General features: G+C 42.2%; 2 protein-coding genes across 3 annotated transcripts in view; one reads left to right on the top strand and one right to left on the bottom strand.

Annotated features, from left to right (window-relative positions):
* Window positions 1-13983, top strand: part of LOC119745700 (DC-STAMP domain-containing protein 2-like) — a 22974-nt gene extending 8991 nt beyond the window's left edge. For both annotated transcript variants that reach the window (XM_038222239.1, XM_038222240.1), the window contains exons 6-15: window positions 119-313; window positions 1911-1973; window positions 3042-3255; window positions 3464-3621; window positions 6105-6269; window positions 7058-7225; window positions 8775-9012; window positions 10497-10624; window positions 12966-13068; window positions 13269-13983. In XM_038222239.1, the coding sequence (XP_038078167.1) occupies window positions 119-313; window positions 1911-1973; window positions 3042-3255; window positions 3464-3621; window positions 6105-6269; window positions 7058-7225; window positions 8775-9012; window positions 10497-10624; window positions 12966-13068; window positions 13269-13608 (1772 nt within the window). In that variant the 3' untranslated portion in view covers window positions 13609-13983. The remainder of the gene's footprint in view (window positions 1-118; window positions 314-1910; window positions 1974-3041; window positions 3256-3463; window positions 3622-6104; window positions 6270-7057; window positions 7226-8774; window positions 9013-10496; window positions 10625-12965; window positions 13069-13268) is intronic.
* Window positions 7086-22918, bottom strand: LOC119745703 (haloacid dehalogenase-like hydrolase domain-containing protein 2). Its single transcript, XM_038222243.1, has 7 exons — window positions 22709-22918; window positions 19577-19785; window positions 18979-19063; window positions 18115-18331; window positions 16034-16097; window positions 14347-14512; window positions 7086-7211 (listed from the first exon to the last, which is right to left on the bottom strand). The coding sequence occupies exons 1-6, from the start codon at window positions 22810-22812 to the stop codon at window positions 14409-14411; spliced, it is 783 nt and encodes a 260-aa protein (XP_038078171.1). The 5' UTR covers window positions 22813-22918; the 3' UTR covers window positions 7086-7211; window positions 14347-14408.

The raw sequence follows: 22918 nt of genomic DNA, 5'->3' as shown, positions 1-22918 counted from the left end.
GGGTTGAAAAATGGTATTGCCAATTTTAGTAGTTCAGATAGTTGTTTAGTATACTTCTCCCTGCTCCTTTGGTCCACTTTTTGCCTAATTGGAACCTTTTGTAATAATTTCACCACAGGGAATGCCACTGCGGAGTTTTTCGACTGGGTGGGGTCAATGGTGGATAAGTGCAACGAGAAGCTGGGGATACCAGAGAGAAGGTGCCGGCTGGCCTTTGATCATGCTGCCTTCATTTGCCGCAGGGACGCCTGGATCTTTCAATTCGTATGCGGCATCATTGATCTGGTCTCTAATGTGTGTTACATAGCTGGCCGTAAGTAACTAAAATTTCTTTTAAAAAAAATCCATCTTATGAAAAGTTTAATTGAGGTACCCGCTGCTACGTGTGTACGTCAGACTTGAACCAGCCAGCACATCCCGCAAGCTCCGTGGTCGAGTGGCAAGACGTCTGCACTAGAAAGCAGGAGGTCCTGGGTTTGAGTCCCACCCGAGTGATTTTTCCCGACTTTCACTCAGGAGGTATTACACACTGAGTATACATTGCTTACATTTCGATGAAGGGCAAAACCTTATACTGAACGAAAGTTTCGTTCATAATTTATAGTATGTATATACACGTTTTTCTTAACAACACGAATACAAAGGAATGTAAGGTAAGTCTGGGTTTGTCTCTGCATTCAATAGGCGACCTTGAACAATAGAGGACAATAGAGTCCCCAAATCCCGAAGGTTCCCAATTTGGCGATGTGTACAAAACATATGGGAGGTCTTCCTAAAAAGTTTATGTACAAACAAAAGAGGGACAATAGGGGGTCCCCGATTGCAGGCATATACACACTTGTACATGTTCTACATTACCACCCCCCCCCCCCCCTAGGACAGACACACAAAGGGAGAACAACAGATCCTATCAGTCCTCGGTAGTTGGGTCTCTTGTTCAAAACAGTCCTTTGTAGTAGTTTTGTGTGCTTAGTCTATGGGAGAGTGTTACATAACAGGGACAAAGGAAAACACAAAGCACTGTCCTCAGGGGTATAGTAAAACAAGAGTGAGTTTGTTTTTGGTGTAAATCGAGGACACACACATGAAACATCATCGGTGAATCGAGGACAGGCTGGAACCAAATCGATGACGACCTCGACTAGAAATCGTGTACAAAACCAATGAGAGCTATTGCGAAAAAGTTAAAGTACCAACAAAGGAAAAGGGAAGAGGAACAAAAGAAAATCCTTGATTTACACCAACATGGGTGTGTTTGTGTGTGTGTCAGTTTGTCTAACAGTCACTATGTGGACATGTGAACAAAAAATGTCCACATAATGCAGGTTGTGTTGATGATATGTGGACTGAGCCGTGTCCACATAACGTTTTGCCCTCTCTGGAAAACAGGTTAAGAGGCATTTTCGGGTTAGGTTTATCTGACACAGAGTGAAGAGAAACATTCATGGAAATCCACAAAAAAAACCAAAAAAAAAAAGGCTTGAAAGAGTTCTCACAGTTCAAGTTATTTTTTTGTACCGTTTTTTTTTAACTACACAAAAACAAGGGAATATGCACATAGAGTATGTAAAACAAACAGGTGCATGCGTGTGTGTGTTCATGAGTTCATCACGCCCTTTGTGAGTGATCTCCCACAACACAAAACAGGTGTTCACCTGTGAAATGAGTGACTTGCCCGTGTGGGCGACAGCTCTGAAGCGGGTGCGGTGAAGCCTCCTCAGTCAAATGTTACAGAGAAACCTGCTCATACAAGTCCATCACAAGTCGGTCACAAGTTAGGTAACGGGTAACAGGGGGTGAGCAGTGACAAAAGAATGTCACAATTTGTTTGAACAGCTTGGGGTACTTCTAACTGATGTTGTCAACTTTTAACATCAATGATTAACCAAACAGTGGGTGTTCCTCAACAGTTTTGAAAATCCTGTGCCTGTTTCCAAGACTCATCAAGTTCATAGCTTCAAAAGCATCTGATGGTAAGAGGAAAGCATATCCAGGATAGAATTCTTTTTAACAAGTGTTGACTGCTGTGATGTGCGATATGACGTTTTGAACACCCGAGGCGCCCAAAGCACCCGAGGCAAAGCTGAGGGTGCTATGCGCCCCGAGGATGTTCAAAACGTCATATGCTTAATGCGCAGTGGGTGCAATCTCGTCCCCAGGGTGTCGAGCAAAACGCACCCACTATTGGAAACGAGGTTGGCAATCAAGTAAGCACTGGGGATGTGGTAGCAGTGGGCATGGTTTAAACTGAAGTGACGTCACACTTACAAACCTGATAAACCAGCTATGACCAATCACAGCCATAAATAATGTCCAACATGCTAAGCTGTGTATATGGGTGTATATATTATAACCGACATACAGATCCTTGTCATTTGATTGGTGGAACTCACATCACGTGACATTCGTTATTGCTCCCATTCACGCCGCGGCTCAAAAAGTACTATCCGCCCATGGGGAATGGGAAATAATGTTAACAGTTAGGATCATGACGCAGTATTTGTGTGCAATACATGCTCGTGTGCGCGTTCAGCGTTGCGCGTAGCACATATTGTTCCAAAGAGCCAGCGCTACAGCGTTGGGTTCAAACATTTTCGTGAAGGGGTGGTTTGGAAGAGAGAAATACATATTCTTCCAGTGTTGTATTAAAATAAAAGTTCAAATATATCAAATGACGAGGATTTAAATGTCAGTTATATAAAACAAATATTGAGTGGCTTTAAATTGTGAAATGGGAGGAATATTATCGCTCGGTAAAATCTGGACTTTTCCAGTTCACTCGGCTTCGCCTCGTGAAATGGAAAAGTCCAGATTTTACCGAGCGATAATATTCCTCCCATTCCACGCTGAGCCACTCAATATTTTGTATAATGACACGCGCACGTCTGAAACACACTGTGTGGCATTCAAGAGGTGCACGTGTTGTTGCCCAATGTGCGCAGCGGGCGGGGCCGCCCAATGTGCGCAGTGGGCGGGGCCGAATGCATTCGTCAATTTCCTCCAATGACCGATGTCAAGCAGACCCTTTCAACCCTCTGCAGCGATCGACAAGGCCCTGGAAAAAGTGAAAGAACAGTTCTACGTGGATTTTGAGTTCACCCACGAGATGAGAGTAGACTACAACTTCTCCCAGTCGGCCCGACAAATCAGGGAAAACATCCTTGGAGAGATGGAGGAACGGACCGATACGTTTGTCACGGTGGTCACCTGGCTCAACCGTCTCGTGTCCTTCGCTTTCATCTTGCTCCTCCTCAAGTTAGTCCTAAAGCAGTATTGATAATTTGATTTATTTTATTTCTTTCTGGAAATCCTGACTTTGGGGTGTCGGATTGATGCAGTGGTGTGTTCATCATCTTGTTTTTGAGTTTAAGATCGTACCCCAGCCAGGTTTAACATGTTGATTGGATCTTCAGACCCTGCTTTATTTTTTTATGTTTTTGGTATGGATTTTTCAAAACCGCAGAGCTTGCAAGTATTACCATAACTATCGAGTGAAGGACAAACATGACAACTGGTACGTCACTGACTACATGCAGATGATTGACGAGAAACAGGAGGCCTTGGGCAGAGAGACACTCCTACCTCTCAAGAGGAAAGAGCGCAGGAAATACATCACCACAAGTAACAAAGCTCCGACTTGTGCTATTTATCACAGGATTTTGTACCACTTTGTGGTCCCCCAAAAAGTTGACACTTTTTGAGAGGAATGTACGCATGCAAGCTATGCCCGAATCTGCGTTTAGTTAAAGGGAATGTACATCATTGGCTTTTGCTGTAATTTTCAGAAATGAACTATTTGAGCGGTTCAATAATACATGTAGATCAAATGTTGTTACACTGACATGTGTGAAGTTTTGTGTTAAAAAATGCTGGAAAAACCAAGAAAAACACAAATGTTCAAGTAGTCTGGTTCCCTGACTCCACTAAAGATGAAATGGATCAATTTATAGATGCCGGAAAATTGTAAGGTAAGGGAACCAGTCTAGCTGGCCTGCACCCGTTCATGAACATGAAACCAATAGCAAACAAAATTTGGACTGAAAAATGGTAAATTTGGAACAGTAGTTGAAAAAGAGTTAGGTTTTTTCCAACGGTGGTCGGCCGACCACCGTTGGAAATTTATACAAAATACCACTTTTCTTGAAAATGACTTCACACCAGGTGCCATAATTTTACAGGATGCTTTAGACTGTCATTTAACAACATCCTAGTAAGGTATTTTGTAAAAATTTGTTAGTTTTGTTTTTCAATGTTCGCAAATGTTGTATATTCCCTTTAACCCATTAGACACTGAACTGCCCAAAACCGTCGTGCCTATTACTCCCTGTTGTGCCTGAAACTGCCGGAGCACTTGATGTTTTACTGGATTTTTTTTTCCAGTGAATAAACACGTGAACAAGCATTACATCCACTGTGTGAACAAAAGATGTCCACATAACCCAGGTAGCATCGACGTTGTGTGGACTTGCCCACGTCCACACAATGTCTCCCCCCCCCCCCTCCGGAAAACAGGTTTAGAGGCATTTTGGGGTTAGCTTTATCGGTGGCAAAATGAAGAGAAACACTGACTTCACTCCAAGTGCCATAATTTTACAGGATGCTTTAGACTGTCATTTACCAACATCCTAGTAAGGTAATGAATAATGAAAGGTTCGCGGAAACACCATGTGCGAATAATTTCTCAACTAAGAGAATGGTTCTGAAAAGAACCAGAGGTATAAACTTGACGTTCCGGTCAGTATGCTCTGACCGTCTTCGTAAAAAATTGGTAGTTTTGTTTTTCGATGTTTGCAAATGTTGTATATTCCCTTTAAGAAAAACCCGTGAAAAAAACTCATTTTACTCACACTGTGAAAACTCTTTCAACCCAATTTTTTTCTAGATTATCCAGAAAAAATTTGGGTTGAAAGAGTAATCACAGTGTGCGTAAAATGAGGTTTTTTTCAAGGGTTTTTCTTAAAGGGAATATACAACATTTGCAAACATTGAAAAACAAAACTTTCAATTGTTTTACAAAGAACCTTACTAGGATGTTGGTAAATGACAGTCAAAAGCATCCTATAAAATTATGGCACCTGGTGTGGTCATTTTCAAGAAAAGTGGTAGTTTTGTATAAATTTCGAACGGTGGTCAGCCGACCACCGTTGGAAAAACCTAACTATTTTTCAACTACTGCTCAACATCTACCATTTTTTTCCTGTCCAAATTTGGTTTGCTATTGGTTACACGTTCATGAACAGGTGCAGGCCTGCTAGACTGGTTCCCTTACCTTACAACTTTCCGGCATCTATAAATTGATCCATTTCATCTTAAGTGGAGTCGGGGAACCAGACTACTTGAACATTTCTGTTTTCTTGGTTTTTCCAGCATTTTCGAACACAAAACTTCAAACATGTCAGTGTAACGATATTTGATCTATTATAACCCCTCAAATAGTTTAATTCTGAAAATTACAGCAAAAACCAATGATGTACATTCCCTTTAAAGATATAGTCCATCATTTGTAATTTGTACATTTTGTTCGTTTGAAGCAACAAAAGTGTTCAAAATCTAATGAAAGATACTGAACAACTAACCTGATGAAGTTTCAGCTAAGCTTCAGCTGTATATTCCGAGAAAAACAGCATTCTAGGATCTCAATTTCAAATCAAAAGTTACTGAATCATGTTTTGAATTGTTTTGAATTGCAGCTATACGCGACATCGCGCACTGATCTGACAAATTATAGCAACCGCGCGCCTGTGTGCGTCGTGCCAATGCTTGCGCGCGCTTCGCCAAATAACAAAACGAACTACTAATTTAAATTTTCCTACGGTACGTCTTAAGACGCACCGTTGGAAAGGCCTTCTTTCGTTGATTACTTCAAAGTGACAGCTTCCCAGAAAGAATAATTTCACAGGGAGTTTAGTTCCATTACTATCTTTCAACCAAGTTTGTTTTTCAACAATAATTACGCCAGTTACTTTTGGGATGGCTGCAAATGATGGACTATAGCTTTAACTACACGAAAAGAAAAAAAATGTCCACACTAGGTATGTAACGTAAACAGTTCAGTTGCTAAAAGGTTAAGTTAAAAACCTACTTGTTTTTTTTTTTCCAAACAGCTTCTGTATACCTAGCCAGACCGGAGAAGCGGCGGATTGTCCTGGGTTTTGTGATGTGGAGCACCCAAGTTTGTTATGCAGTGGTGCTTATGGTAGCTGACTGCATGGCCTACTGGTTTCTGGACTTGGTGCGAATGCACAGCGAACTCAACGTACATATCAATTGTGAGTTAGGCAGAATGAATAAACGCAATTCCTGATGTAAGAAACGAATACCATACAGAAAAGTTAAAGGTAGCGTCCATCATTTGTAATTTGTGCACTATATATGTTCGTTTGAAGCAACAAAAGTGCTCAGAATCTAAAGAAGGGTACTGATCAACTCAACCTGATGAAGCTTCAGCTCAGTGAATGCTGTGTATTCTGAGAAAACAATATTCTAGGATCTCGATTTCAAAAGTTGCAGAGTCATGTTTTAAATTGGGCCTGATTTCAGCGTCCGAGACACGTTCTCACTGAGCCGAATGCAGCTACGCGATGTCGTGCACTGAACCGACGAATTATAGCAACCGCGCTGTCGTGTCAACGCATATAATAACGAACTACTAGTGGACATTTCCAACGATGTGTTCTTAGACACATCGTTGGAAAGGCCACCTTTCATTGATTTCTTCAAAATGACAGCTTGCCAGTCAGAATCATTTCACAGGGAGTTTAGTCCCCTTACTACCTGTAAACCAAGTAAGGTTTTCAACAATAATTACGTCAGTTACTTTGTGGATAGTTGCGAATGATCGTCTGGCGCCGCCACCGCTAGTGAGTAGTGGCCATGTTTGCATCAATGTGATCCCGTTGCTGAACCAACGACTGGTCTTCGGCAATGTTGAGTAATCACTTCGACAGTGAAAAGTGAAAGTACAGGAAATAGTCATTCAAGAGGAGACTATTTCAGACCAAGGCAGGTGGGCACTGACGTTAATTTCATGGCTTCCCCTGGCATTACCTCTCAACAGCTCCAGGTTCCGTGACGTTGGACGTGCAGGGAGAAGGAATTCTGGCCGAAATCTACCGCTCTCTAGTCCAGTCATTTGATCCACGCCACATCAGTAACTTTGAGGTAGACACAAGCAAGTGCCTGCCCCGTCCGTCCCTGCCCGACACTGCAACCTACAGAGTAATAGGTAATGTTCAGTGGAATTTTGCACAACTGAGGCAAGTTAGACAAGACTCTGCCAAGTTTAGGCCAGTTTTATGTGTCACACAAGTGAACGTCACAAAATAATTGCAGTGAACTTCCCTGGATTACATCAGTTCAGTATTCCAACTGGGCATGCCCACATCAAGATTTGAATGATTTTTCTTTTGCGATAAACAGGTATGCGTGGAAAATCAGGTACCACCAACATTTAATTGTGTTGTTTTGAGGTAAGCACAAAATTGTTATAAAAAGTTGGATGGCAAAGTGTGGGTAGGTGTTTGTGAGCCCCAACTTTTATGGGAACGAAAGTTTCCATCATGTTTCCAATTGCATGCAAATTGAGGAATGCAGATTCCATTACCCAACCCCCATAAACTTGTGTGCATTTGCCTGCCGTATTTATACTTTTGTATGGGCAAAAAATAATTGAATCTTGTTGCGCCCACGCGTAGTTGGAATTCAGATTTGGCTTATTCTGCAACTTTTTGAGATCTTGTGATGCAAAATCCATATCTCTGAAGACATAAATTTCAGAGTTCAGTTGTAATGACTTGAGTCAATGACTTGACTCGAGTCCGACTCAAGTCACAGTTTTTGGGGACACGACTCAACTTGAGTACCAACAGGTAACTGACTCAACGAGTCTCATGAGTCACTGCGAGTAAATGACTCGACTTGACTAAAGTCCCTCATCAGATGACTTGACTCAAGTCGATAGCTTATAAAACAAAGGTACAAAGTTATTTATGTTCGTGTTCTTCACATAACCATCAAGTTGTGACCGCTTATTTCGTACAAATTACGCCCTACCACAGACTCTCACCTCATGGTTTTTAAAATGTAGCGCACAAAACACTATCCCGGAATCAGACTTTAAAGGCATTTCCCAAATCTTGGTTTCAGCATCAGCTCGGGCAACTTCTCAAGCCCTTGATGGAACTCTGGCTAAATTTTATGTCCCACTTTACACAAATTATTGGATTTCTTTCTCTATAATCAGACACAGTTTCATATGTCGCAATTTGGTTTTGACATGGTCAGCGTAAAACATTATTGAAGACCTGAAGCCAAACCAGAGATAAAACCAAACTTTCACTTCTTCTTAACTGTTAACTGTAAATCTTCGGTAGAAACGCCAGCAGAAGCTGGACATTGTTTGGGGGTGTCAGAGTAGGGTCTTTTTTCCACATTATTTTCAATATATTTCTATGATGATGTTTTTTTAGTCATAGCCGTTTTTTTTTTCCCCGACCCCCAAATGCCCCCTCTGGATCCGCGCCTGGGGTAGCTGGCGCCTGCCAGAGCTGGGGACTGCAAGCGAGGTAGTTGAGTAGGTTGGATTAAAGGGAGAGTAGACCATTTTGTCATTGGTGCATTTTTTTCATTTGAAGCAACCGACAAAAAAAACTTTACTCTCTGTATTTTGAATCTCTAAAGACCAAATAGCCCATACGGTGTACCAGGACTCAAGAAGATAATTTTATGATCCTCCCAAAATTTTGTATCCTCCCCAAATTTCTCGTGGCCCTCAGGTATTATCTTTGGCATCGCTTTTCTCCTCATAATATTTGAGGCCTACGGTCTTCGTCTGCGTCGCCTGATCATGAGTAAGCACTACCCAGAGAGGGAGCGGGTGCGCACCGTCTGGCTCTACAATCAGATCCTGCGACGGCGCGGCGGCTTCAGGAAATTCCTTAAGAGGAACAAGAAAACGGAGGACGCGGCCGAGGGCACAAAGGGTGACGGTCTTATCAGCCACCTTGCGTCAAGGTATGGTATCTGTATCTGTGTCACACCAACTTACGAGAGAAGACAACGAGAAGAAATTACAGTTTTAGAGGTGGGAGGAAACCCCAGACGAACATTCTGGGGAAAACCCACGGAATCAGGCAGGGACTGAAAACCCAATCCACATGTGGACCAGGGCAGGAATCGAACCCAGACCATAGAGGTGGAAGGCGAAGAAAGTAACCACTGCGCCAACCTGACTCCCCTGGTGACTGGACTGGAGACCTTATCTCACACAGGCAGTGCCCTCAAAGTTTCTGACATTGTATTGATTTGACTTGTACCTGTACTGTTGAGTGAAGCTCTCAAAACACCACACATGGAACGCACGTGAAAGTACTGAAATTTAGGTGACCCTGCAACTTTACAGAGGTCATGAGGACAACATGCAGACTCTCTATCAGGGTGAGATATTGAGCCAGTGGATCACACTGGTGGCCACTTGAAAAAGTTAGCTTTAATTCATTTGAAGTTATTCTTAATGCCAACTATGCTCCGTACCAAGGGGACTATTGGTCCATTGAGAGCACAAGTCTGACCTACACACGAAGGTAGTAGCAACTGACCACCTCAGTACTTTTTCCCACGGTGGGTGTGAAACATGCCGTGGGCTTGAGCTGCTCAAGTTAGTTGGTTGGTTGGTGGACACTTTACTCAGCCATATATTGTATTCATGCAACTGGAGTATTACAGCTTTGCATTCAAAGACCCGTTTTGCAAACACTGATGCCATGTGTCTAATTTGCATAGATCACGCCCCATTCGTTTTCTGTACCGGTACTCTTTAGGCATCGGTACAGCCCGGGTGACGGACGGTGCCATCTTCACACGTTACCCATCCGCCATGGGTTGTACCACTTGGTACTTGTTCCTTACCGGCTTAGTCCCATAGAGCTATATTAAATTACTAGAGCGCTAACTCGTCATTCTGCGCACAGAGACGCTTTGAAGCCTTCCTGGGCGCAGACATTTTGAATTCATGTGTGTGTTTGTAGAACATAAAGAAATTAGATAGATTGAATTTTGAAAGTGTACTCTACATGCAACGTGCAAGTAGAACATACGCAAACAACTTAAGCGCGTCATTGACGGTTCAAAATATGTGACGGCAAGAAGCATCTGCAGCGAATGCGCGCACGTGTTGCGCTGTTTGTGTAGGGCAAAATGAAACGCTCATTTGCTGATCGTGCGTTTCGGTTTTGGGCTTATTGGCTTCGATAACGCACCAGTATGGAATACAAACGCAGATATGCAAAAAGCCGTACAAAAGCCGTACAAAATTTCTTGGTCTCCATAGGTTTGTGCACAAATATGGATGCGCCCAGCAGGCATCTCTTTGTACAGGGAGTTAGCGCTCTAGTAATTTAATATAGCTCTATGCTTAGTCCATACTCTGAGTAAACATGGGTTTTAAACTTGATTTTTACATATTTCATGCTTTTACTATATCCCTTTTTTTTGTACAGGTCAAAGATCATGGCCAGAATTCTAAAAATATGTGGATTTAAATGGAAGTTCTGCGTAAACTGCGGTATACCAGGAAAAGCTAAGGACACAGAGGGATTCATGGATTGTGCCAATGCAGGGTGCCGAGGTTAGACTTGTCATATGACTTAGAAAGGAAGACCATTACACTACTGAAGTGCTTGTAAACAAGTAATGACCAGGTTGACAGATTTTTATTGAGAATATCATTAAGGCCAAAAAAAATCTCCGGTCTCTGGTATACAGCTTGCCCCGAAAGTGGTGCGGCGACGCAGGTTTTTTTTTTCCAACTCTTTTTCTTCTTCAAATGTTGGCTGATGTTGCAGATGCTTCAGTGGAGCTTGAGATGACTTCAGTAAGGCCATAGGGCTTGATAATTCTGCACCCACTCAAGATCTCGACCGACACGCACATTCTTTGGGAAAATTTGATAGTCAAGACAAAAATCAGAGAAAACGGTAACGTCAGATGACCATACATCAACATCGTGCATGAGCTGCCAGGCTGTCATTAGTCTGCTCCCTTACATATTGCGACAATTAAAAAAGCATTTACAGGTTCCAGATACACGGCCATCGCTCCCTCAGTCTGGATTCCAGACGCACAATTACAAATTTACAACATCGTCTGCAAATGGTGCCCAACTAAATTTAGAGCAAAGTATATGGGAGCCCAGAGAGGCCACATCAAGCTTAAAGCTATAGTCCATCATTTGCAGCCATCCGAAAAGTAACTGGCGTAATTATTGTTGTAAAACATACTTGGTTGAAAGATAGTAAGGGGGACTAAACTCCCTGTGAAATTATTCTTTCTGGGAAGCTGTCATTTTGAAGTAATCAACGAAAAAAGGCTTAAGACGCACCGTAGAAAAGTTTAAATTAGTAGTTCGTTTTGTTATTCGGCGAAGCGCGCGCAAGCATTGGCACGATGCACACGCGCGCGCGGTTGCTATGATTCGTCGGATCAGTGCGCGACATCGCGTATAGCTGCAATCGGCTCAGTGAGAACGCGTCTCGGACGCTGAATTCAGGCCCAATTCAGAACATGATTCAGCGACTTTTGATTTGAAATTGAGATCCTAGAATGCTGTTTTTCTCGGAATATACAGCTGAAGCTGAGCTGAAACTTCATCAGGTTAGTTGTTCAGTATCCTTCATTAGATGTTGAACACTTTTGTTGCTTCAAACGAACAAAATGCACAAATTACAAATGATGGACTATATCTTTAATCTCGATCGTATCCCTATCTAAAAACACGTTAAAATTGTGTAGCAGCAGGATTCCAATCAAACCAGTTAGTTTGGCAGTTTTGAGACATCCTCTTACATTGAAAACAAAACTTTGGCGACGCGCATGGCTACGGCAACGCGCGCAGACCAGAAAACGGAGAAGCTCCTGGACCCTAAAATAATCCACCTTGGGGCACATTCTTTGTCTGGTGCACTTTGATGCATTTAGCTATCAACACCAGTGCATAAACGGCCAGTTCTGAAACAATGAGAGCCAATTCCATTAAAGCTATAGTCCATCATTTGCAGCCATCCGAAAAGTAACTGGCGTAATTACTGTTGAAAAACAAACTTGTTTGAAAGATAGTAAGGGAACTAAACTCCCTGTGAAATTATTCTTTCTGGGAAGCTGTCATTTTGAAGTAATCAACGAAAGAAGGCATTTCCAACGGTGATTCTTAAGAAGCACCGTAGGAAAATTTAAATTAGTAGTTCGTTTTGTTATTCAGCGCAGCGCGCACAAGTATTGGAACGACGCACACGCGCGCGCGGTTGTTATAATTCGTCGGATCAGTGCGCGACGCCGCGTATAGCTGCAATTCAAAACAATTCAAAACATGATTCAGTAACTTTTGATTTGAAATTGAGATCCTAGAATGCTGCTTTTCTCGGAATGTACAGCTGAAGCTTAGCTGAAACTTCATCAGGTTAGTTGCTCAGTATCCTTCATTAGATTTTGAACACTTTTGTTGCTTCAAACGAACAAAATGCACTAATTACAAATGATGGACTATAGCTTTAAGCAATGCCACAGTTGTCTCCTGCTGCATTCGAGGCAGTTTGGCCTAGAGACGTTTGACCCGATGGATCTGGCTACACTGGGGAGGCTTGTCATCTAGACAAGTGTTGCATGTTGCTGTGTTTGGCAGGGTTTCTAGCCAACATACCCTGGAGGGTTAGGGTTAATTAAGGGGCATTAAGTTCCGTCTGAAGAAACATTGACGGGGTTTTTCCTCCCGCGATCCTGGGTCTTTACCAATTTTTTTTTTGGGGGGGGAGGGGGAAAATAAATATCCCCCTATGCCTCTGAGTGGTGTTGTCATGTATTGCCCCCTGTGAAGACAATTCAATGAACAGTCTCTTGAGGAGCAGTCTCTTGATCTGTGAGGTGACAGATGAATTTGACGTAACAATTTGTGTGTGTGTGTGGACATTTTGTAGCCATTTACTGCCTGGAATGCGTCCACGACGTCCACAACATGTGTCAAATTTGCAGCCGACCCGTGGACTATGACATGGACTTCACCGTGGTTGATTTTGAAAGGTAAGCTACACGTGTATTAGACTAAAGAAATTACACTGGGCGTATCACATCTGCAGGGTCTGAAAGACGTCATTCTTTCTTTACTGAAAATGTCTTTCTCTCAGATTTTCAAAAAGTCTGATTTCAGCCATAAGTCTGAAAAATCTCAATCCTGTGTGCCTCTGAACTTGTTTCAAAATACCCCATTTGCGTTGCTGCAGAGGGTCAAGTGATGAAGAAACGAAGGACCAACGGAGGAGCAAGGATGTTGAGGACGGAACTCTTGATGAGGAGACAGATGAGGACAAGGATTTGGACTACAGCTACCAGTTCAGACTCCCGGGCCTTCGTAAGGAAAGTGACCATGACGATGAGGATGATACCACTGCAGAAGATGATTATGACGATGACGATGACAATGACGAAGAAGGTTCTGAAGACGAAGACGATTCTGACGAGGATTACAAGAAAGATGGAGCACCACACGTGAACATCCCTTCGACTTTACCTCCCTACCGATTACCAATGCCGTTGAAACCCACTGGTGCTCGTAGATTTTGATGGACTCGGTACACATGGCTCATCGGCCAAAACCCCAAAAATTTAAAGGGGTCTGGATGTTGATGGAGTCCGGTAAGGCTGGGACTGTTTAAGTAACTTGATGCAGCTATGCTTTGACTCCGGGTGCGTGATAAAGCAGCTCTGTGACCACAACTTGCCTGCTTTGTCTGTTGACCCAGTTTGAATAGTCCCAGTGCTCGCTTGACATGTGATCTGACTGCTGGATACTAGCGTTTGTTAAGGTATAGCAGGGGAAGGGGACTGTCTGTGACTGTTTAAATAGCAGAAGGATTAATGGATAAGTCAATTGGTCTTGGCTGCCCTTCAGTGGCACACCCAGGATTTGGCTGGGGGAGGGGCCCCCACAATTATTTTCCTTCATATTTTAAAGAAGTTTAAATTAAAAAAAAAAATTTGCCCACAATTGGGGGGGGGGGGGGGGGGGGAGGGGAACTATTTTGACTTTGGTGGCGCCACTTACACCCCTATTATACTACTCGAAAATAGGCCACATACATATCACCAAGGTCAATTCGTGGGACTAAAAAAAACAAATTAAAAAATTGACATCCTCTTGGGGGGTGGGCTCTAACCCCCCCCTCCCCCTTGGCCACCCCCCCCCTTGGGTGTGCCACTGCTGCCCTTGTTTATTTATACATAGGTGAAAGGTACTTCAATTTTTTAAAACTTTATTCCGGCAGGCTTCTGGGCATTCTCAGACCTGCGTGACGAACTTACCTCCAAGATTTATTTCATCAATTTGGGCACTTGTGGCTCTGAGGGGAGGAAGAGGGCTCGGGTCATAACATCTTGGACAAAATGTGCTCCACGGCCTCTGGGAAATCTCGGCAGACAGCGGTCGCTCCTGGCTGGATGCGATCCTCGTCACCATGGCGATATTTGCCTGTGTGTAGACAAAACAAACGGCACGTTGAAATAAATCTTTTAAAACTTGAAACCAATGTGACTCAGCTCAAAGACATCTTATTGTTATTGATTAGGATGTGATGTGGGATGTGTTTTTTGCAAGGAGTACATGTATAATTTATTAAATTTATTAAACTTTTGAAAGATTTTTTAAGGTACAGTTCATTTGCAGCTATCCAAAAAGTAACTGACGTAATTATTGTTGAAAAGCATACTTGGTTTAAAGATAGTAAGGGGACTAAACTCCCTGTGACATTATTCTTTCTGGGAAGCTGTCATTTTGAAGAAATCAACGACAGAAGGCCTTTCAAACGATGCCTCTAAAGACGCATCGTTGGAAATTTCTGTTAGAATTTTTTTTTTTATTCGGTGAAGCACGCGCAAGTGTTACACGACGCCATGCACGCGCGCGGTTGCTATAATTCGTCGGTTCAGTGCGCGACAAAATTGCGTAGCTGCAAATAGCTCAGTGAGAACATGCTTCGGACGCTGAATTCATGCCCAATTCAACTTTTGATTTGAAATCAAGATCCCAGAGTTATTGTTTTCTCGGAATATACAGCTGAAGCTGAGCTGAAACTTCATCAGGTTAGTTGCTCAGCACCCTTCTTTAGATATCAAGCACTTTTGTTGCTTCAAACGAACATAATGCAAAATTACAAATGATGGACGCTACCTTTAAATCCTGAAACAAATGTGACACAGCCTAAAGAAATCTTCATTGTTTGAATAAGTAATGTGTGCAATTATTTTCTTTTAGGGTTTTGAATGTGTTTTACTGTATAAGTAATCTCATAAGAAGTTTAGAGATGTTGTGCTCTTTTGTAAGCCATTTAGAAAAGGTTCATTCTGTATTATCAATTTGCGGTTTTTGGTTTTGAGTTTGAAACAACCCTTACTCAAGAGCCTGCTCTTTTGCATTGCTGGATACTCTAAGAATTCTGCTCATCCTTTGCCATCCACCATCGAAAGAAAAACCTCAGCTGGCTAATTGAAGGTAGTCATAACACGATGAACTCAGTCAAGGTCTTAGGCTGGACCTTGTGTTGTGTATGCTCAGCCGTGCATACATTCAGGCCTATATTATACTGAAATCCTCTGCACTGCTCTAGGATGTCACTGGCTCTGCCTCAACATATTGACAGTAATTTACAGAGGATTTTGCAGGATTGAGGCAGTGGTCACCCCTCTAAGGACCACATTCAAGGAACAATGGAGGATTTTTCAGGATTGAGGCTGTATGCTAGTTTTACATGGAGGCAGTTGGAGGATTTTGCAGGATTGAGGTTGCATCCTAGCAAAATGCCTCTAAAGAGAGCTATAGGGTTAAGAAGTGTTTTTTCAATGGACTTTTATTTTCTGTGTTTAACACAATTCAATATTTATTTATAAATATTTATCAACAATTTAATATGTTTTCATTTGTAAATTGTTTCATTGTCAAATTAAAATTAATATCTGTTGTGTTTTTAAAGCGAAAAAGATAACAAAGTCTGACCTGTTTTAACTAATATCCCCTGCAGTCCAGCTGCCATGGCACCATGTACGTCGTCTCTAGCATCCTGGCAATTAATATTGGTGACAAAACAGAGGGAAGGATAGAAATTATTATTGACAGCTATTAACCCTAACCGCCCTGAATCCTTCAAAATCCTCTTTGCCAAAGTGGAGGAATGTGGAGGATTGAGGTAACTTACATGGCAAAATGTGTTACTGATTTCGTAGGACGCACTTTGTCTAGGTCTTGGGCCGGACTTTGTGTTGTTTTTGCTCAGCCATGCATAAATATAAGGCTGGATTATGCTTAATCCTCCGTATTGCTCCTGGATGTCACTGGCCAAGCCTCAACATACTGACAGTCACTGCCACAGGATTTTGCAGGATTCAGGCAGTGGTCACCCCTCCACTGACCATACTCAAGAAATAATGGAGGAATTTGCAGGATTGAGGCTTGAGGCTATATGCTATTTTTCCATGAGGCCAATTCGGGCAATTCACAATGCAGAGCGCCACCAATAGTTTGCCACGGAGAGTTCATTTTTCCCAGTGCATTGTGGGAGATGGTCGACAAATTCGCAGCGCAGGACATTTGAAATTGTTCGTTTTTTCCGGTCTGTAGTTTCGTAAGTGTATGATTCGAGTATATATATGTTGCCATTTTCTTTTCTTTGTATCACTATGGTGATTTTGGTAAGGCGGCAGAACGCTACAAACAAATTACTGACACTCATTCAAATGGGCCATATTTTGTCGACCGTAAACTTGAAAAGTTGACTCTCCATGGCCAACTCTTGGTGGCGCACTGCATTGTGAATCGCCCGAATTGGAGGATTTTGCAGGATTGAGGCAACATCCTAGCAAAAAGGCCTAGGGAGTTAGGGTTAAGGGAATAAATGTGTGCTTGGCCAGTTTTAAACAGTATGTTTAAGACCGCCGGGTTGGAGTCTGGATGCTGATAATGAGACTGTTTGGAGTCGGGATGTTGATAATGAGACTGTTTGGAGTCAGGATGCTGATAGCATGGAGGTTTCCTACCTCCATGCTGATAATTACCCGAGCCAAAGGCGAGGGTAAATTATCAGCATCCAGACTCCAACCAGTCTTCAACATATTGTTTAATACCGGCCAAGCCCATATTTATTGCCATTCATAAACACCTTTTATGGTAAAAAAAAAACATCAAAACTTTTTTGTCCAAAAGACAAATTGGGACACTTTTTTTTTATATCCTATCCATTCACAATGATATTCATGTTGAACCATAACTGTCCGATGTGCATATCATATCTTAGAACACACGCACCATGTTTTTCCTTGTTTAGTTTCTTTACATTCAGATTGGAGTGGGGAAATCTGAAACATTTTCAAAGTTTGCTTTTGGTTTCAGAAATGTAAAACAAAACTTCATTCAGTGGATCCAGATTAGACCTACATGTACCTGATGCCTGACGCACAATCCATATCAGCATACTTTGACCATTTCTTAAAGCTACAGTCCATCATTTGCAGCTATCCAAAAAGTAACTGGCGAAAATAGTGGTGAAAACCATACTTGATTGAACGATAGTAAGGGGACTAAACTCCCTGTGAAATTATTCTTTCTGGCAAGCTGTCATTTTGAAGAAATCAACGAAAGAAGGCCTTCCCAATGGTGGGTCTTAAGACAGTGTATGCTCCCCGTGTATGCTCCCAACCTGACGCGTGTAGACCAATGTATGATTCCCCCGACTCTGCTCACGAGGTGACTTTTGGTCACTCCGCGAGAACATTTTACATTTGTGAAAAACACGGATTTCAGGCTTTTTGTCAAATGTTTATAATTTACGATAATTTAGAAAGTAAACAAACTTGGTCAAATTGCTCCTTGAGACAAATATGATAAAACGGCTAGTAAAACTAAAAATGGAACAATTAACGAATTTCGAGTATTTTGTCACTTCGTTAACAAAGCGCGAGTCTGGAACATGCAGTGGCACTGGAAAAGCATGCGTGTCACTGCCGACATGCGCAGTGGGCGGAGCTAAATGTATCAGTATATTTGGTCCCTGCACATTCATTCATCTTCCATCACATTCTTACATCTCCTATCATCACAGCGTCTTGGGGACTGCATCCCAAGCTCCTCAGGGCTTCTAAGAAGAACGTCTTCTCTGGCTTGCCGACGACGGAGGCCTTGGTCCCGCTGGCGTACTCCAGGGCTTCCACGAAGGGTCCCGGACCCAGGGCCAGGCCGTCCAGCCTCTTGAAGTACCTGGCTTTGTGGATGGCTATCAACTTAGCACCATCCAGGACTAGTCTGGAAGAACAGAAACAGGCTCGTTGTAGACTTATGACAAGCATAATTAGAAGTGATTACTGGGGCAGCCCCACCCCCGTGCACAGGTGGTAAGCGTGTACTCAAAGAAAGAACGGGTGCAAAATGATCTGGTACACGGTGCCCTGTGGCGACGTGCATACATGTAATAGGGAACAAAATATTGTATACGTCTCCACAGGGCAATTTCTATCGATGAATACGTCTCCACAAGGTTATCACGAAATAGATATACGGATTTTACTCAAAAATAGGAATTTCCAAGGTGGGTTGAAATGTCGCAAAGTGAAGTATTTTATGTGAAGGGTATTAAGTCCGAATTTCAGCCCAGGAAATTAACTCTGGTTAAAAAAGGAGTATTTTGAAACTACACTTTCAAACTCGAAAACTTTAGTACACGAGAACAAAGAAATGACTCCACAAGGATACAAATTCCAGTATGTGTGTGTGCACACAAGTGTGGCATCATGTGAAAATGGAGGAAATTGCGGAAAATGAAAAGAGGGAAAATCGGAAATCCTATTAAAATAGGAAAACTATCATGCCCGGAAAAACATATTTTGTAGGTCTTTTGTCGGATATGCAGAGATACACCGTAGTAATTAAAATTTAAAAACAGGCGTCTTTACCTGAATGCTGAGTTAAGAGTTGCATAATTGAAGTTGTCCGGGGAAAGTCCAACCACCACAGAGTTAGGAGAATCTATAGAGATGCCTGTAAACACATGAGAGGGAAGTCTAGTGATTTCAAAATGAGGCTTAAGACTAGACTGGTACATGTCCAACCATGGCCCAACTATTTGAAAAGACTGACCTCTTCATTCAGTGTCATTAGTCTGGTGACTATGGAGAATGTGTGGTAAATAGAGACTAGTTCCCAATTCATGCCACATAATTCTTTTGGCATGGTTGATTGATACAGTACTGAAGCGGTGTTGGACTGGTTGTTTTAGGTGCCAGTCTATTTTATTGTATTGCGTGTTTTCGATACCTTAAGTTTTGGGACTTTCATACACTGTATTGAGAATTTTCAGACTACTATGTATGTAAGTTTAGAATCTGGTAGAAAGGGTGATGGCTCCTTTTTGGACACAAGCATCAGCAAAAGTGACAAGAAAATAAAAGAATCCATCTCGAAAAATCCGCCATCTTTCTGAAAAAAAGGGGGAGGGGCACCTCCTCCCTTTTTTTGAAAAAACCAGGACGAGAATCATCCTGTGCTTCCAACCTTCAAAATCTCTCATGGCATCCTCTTGCAGGAGCAGCATTGGCCTTAGAGCGCCCTCTATCACCACATTCCGTGCGGCAGTCAGGGACGAGAAGATCTCTCCAACTCCGATGTCAAAGCCCAATTTCTGGAGCCGCTGGTGGAGGGTCGAGACACTCTCTTTGGTCGTGTTGGTCACAAACTTGATTTTGACCGGAGCTGATCTTAACCTGGTCAAACAAATGAAGGCCAACCCCCCAAAAAAGAGATAAATAATATGAGACACAAAAATAGTCTACGGAAAATTACACTCTGTGAAGTTTGTGTTAGCATGGAGGAAGGAAGTATTTAGGCTTTGCATGGTGGAGTATCAGTATCGTTTCGGTTTGCGGTAACACCATGTGGTAATAACTACTGTCGCTCAGCAGATATTTAGTAAGTATGGTTGGGTTTCAGACTTTTCAGAATTGAAGATACTTTAAAACAAACTGTGATTAATTAGTCACAAAAGGTGATTAATTAGTCATCATTTTATTAATTCATGTGAAACGATTCTGGTCACTGACTTGTGAATGATGGACTTAGTTGCATGAGTCAAGCTATTTTAGGGCATGGCAGCGACTAGAGTCAAGTTGTAATGTTGTTGAATATTGTATCCAAGCATGGAGCCCAAGTCTCAAGAAAGATGTGACAGCGTTAGCAAAGGTACAGCGCAAGGGCAACCAAGATCATCCCAAGCTTGAGAAACAAAACTTATACAGAGAGATTATTGGAGTTGGACCTGTACAGTTTGGAAGCAAGAAGACAACGAGGTGACCTGATCGAGGTGTATAAGATCCTAAACGGCTTGGAAGGCATTGAGGAGAGCAAGCTCTTCCAGAGACACGACAAACCATTCCAAGTCAGAGGTCACAACGTAAAGCTCTACAAACCAGGATTAAAGAAAGGCTTGAACTGCAGAAAAAAACTTCTTTTCCATCCGTGTTATTTCCGAATGGAACAACCTCCCATCACATACTTTATGTGGTGAATGCAGCCTCAACAAAGCTGTTTAAGAACCAACTTGATGCCTAGTATTGGAAAGAAATTGGATATGGGGTCACAAAGGCTTAGCCTATTCAATTCCTATCAACCTAAGTAATATAAGTAGGCCCTAAGTACTTCTAGAATTGGAGAGAAGCCTTCTAATTCTAGTAGTAAGTAAAGCAGGGATTTCAGTGGAGTCTAGTCAGTATACAGGGTTCTCCCCAGGATTTTTTCAAACCTGTGGGGGAAGTTTTGTTGTGATTCACCAACCTGCGAAGCCACGGCGTGGGGTTCGGGGCCCGCTTAAGGGCCCCGAAAAATTTTGAACTTTAGAGGCTCTCTGGTGCATTTTAGAGCAAATCTGGGGAGTCTTTAAGGAAGATTTTTCCTTAAAATTTAGAGGAGATCTTGTGATATTTTTTGTAATTAGAGAAAAAAAATATCAACGTTTTTAACTTAAAAAAAAAAATCAACATTTCAAAACCTGTGTTAAACCTTCTTGATCTAGAAAGTATGGATTATATTTACAAGCAAGTTTCAAATTAAGAAATTAAGGTGAAGAAAAAAAATCACTTTTGCTTCCGACTACATGGCTTTCAAAATAGCGTCGGTAGGTCGGAAAAATTATTTCGCCATTTTTTTGGGCTGCTGATTGAATCATGGAGGAATAAAAACACATGATTGAATGGAGCATATTGAACAAGGAATCATGTAGTTTTGTGCCTGGATTATTTTCCTTTGCACCACGAAAATTATCAAGACTGACCATCAGAAGTGATTAAAACTTGCCTCACCTAATTAAAAATATATTTGAGGAGGTTGATTCCACTATGCTTAACGTACATCGATCACGGCCCCTGGCACTGCCAACATTCAGTCTGGCCGGCCGTACATCGCGCAGTATCAGTGTGCATTACTGCACTGTGTACGGCCCTACTGTTTCTAAGAAGCACGCTACGATGTTTCGCCACAAGTTCGAGCTTTGCAATCTCGTCATTTTAATGGAAAATACATACACAGAAAACAAAGATCACGTTCTGTGAATTAATTTGCAGAAATTCTCTTTCTCCATCGATGTTTGTTTGGTGTTTGTACGATCCAACTTCGGTCGACATCATCATCATGTATGCACGCACGAGGCAGTAGTCACTGGTTCCGGTCCTTCATCATAGCATTGATACTGTTGGCACGCGAAGGGAACCAGTGTACCGTGCTGTATGCGCTAATATATAGCTGGCGGTTGACGCGAAAGACCCGTCATCGTGTGCATTTTGATCACGCATGCATCAGAAATGCAGGATTTTTGTCAAGATTTTGCATGTCAAGATGAAATAATGGTGTATGAAACGATTATGTTGTGCATTTTAATGGCTTGTATAATAATTATATTGTGCGTATCGGGGGCTGAAAAATGTGATCGGCATTTTTGTCGGCGTATCGGGCCGCAATTCCAGCGTATCGGGCCGATACGCACGTTTGTACGTGGGGAGAACCCTGGTATATTAGGCCAATGTCAGGTCAAGTGAAGTGCACTCTGAGTCTATTTATGGGGTCACTGAGTCATATTCTTGCTTGAGTCAAGTTCTGTCACCGTATTTTATTCTCGATCTTATCTAGGATTGCAAATTGAAATTGGGTACAATTTCTGCAATTCCTTTATCTTTATGTTAATCTGCCAATCAGCCTAATGTGGCTTTGCAACTTGATGCCGCAATTTCAAGTGTTGATGTAACTCGAGTCGAGAATCTCTAGCTAGCTATGCGAGACTCGACGTCCAAGTCAAATTGAGTCATTTGCTTGCAGTGAATTGAGTCAGTTTGAGTAGTATGCCGCATTGCCAGTGTAAGCTCATGCAGACTCAAGTCAAGTAAAGTCACTGAAAATTGCGACTCGCATTCAAAGTTGGACTCAAGTTGAGTCGTTCACTCATTCAACTTGAGTCATTATAAATTCGTCTTGAGTCATTACAACTTGAAGTTGTAATGACCCAAGTTGAATTTAGTGAATGACTACACTTGAGACGTTGAGTCCAAGTTTGAGTCACAACTTTGGCAGTGACTCGACTTGACTGGACTTGAGTCCAAGTTGCAAAGTACTCAGTTGTAATTAATACAAGGCAGGTTCAACCTTGCTAATGCTGCCACTGCTCCTGGCACAATAGTGTCTTCGATGTGTAATGTACCACTCAGGTCAATCAACACTGCTCTCAAGACAGCTCGCACAGCCATCATTCATTCATTCAAAGAAAAATCCAAAAATATTAAAACTTTCATACTCAACACTTTTCTATCATAGCCCCCTCTATTGACCAAAAATGCGCACAGCCACGTCCACGTG

This window comes from Patiria miniata, unplaced genomic scaffold, assembly GCF_015706575.1.
Source record: "Patiria miniata isolate m_02_andy unplaced genomic scaffold, ASM1570657v1 HiC_scaffold_7, whole genome shotgun sequence".
Classification (NCBI taxonomy): Eukaryota; Metazoa; Echinodermata; class Asteroidea; order Valvatida; family Asterinidae; genus Patiria; species Patiria miniata.
The sequence above is the reverse complement of the archived record's forward strand: the minus strand, read 5'-3'. Positions and strand labels throughout refer to the sequence as shown.

Coding starts and splice junctions, on each gene's coding strand:
- LOC119745703 (XM_038222243.1), bottom strand. CDS start 22,812: ATGATGGCTGTGCGAGCTGTCTTGAGAGCAGTGTTGATTGACCTGAGT. Junction 18,332..18,978: donor ACTCTTAACTCAGCATTCAG/GTAAAGACGCCT, acceptor CTGTTCTTCCAG/ACTAGTCCTGGATGGTGCTA. Junction 16,098..18,114: donor ACGCTGTGATGATAGGAGAT/GTAAGAATGTGA, acceptor ATTAATTGCCAG/GATGCTAGAGACGACGTACA.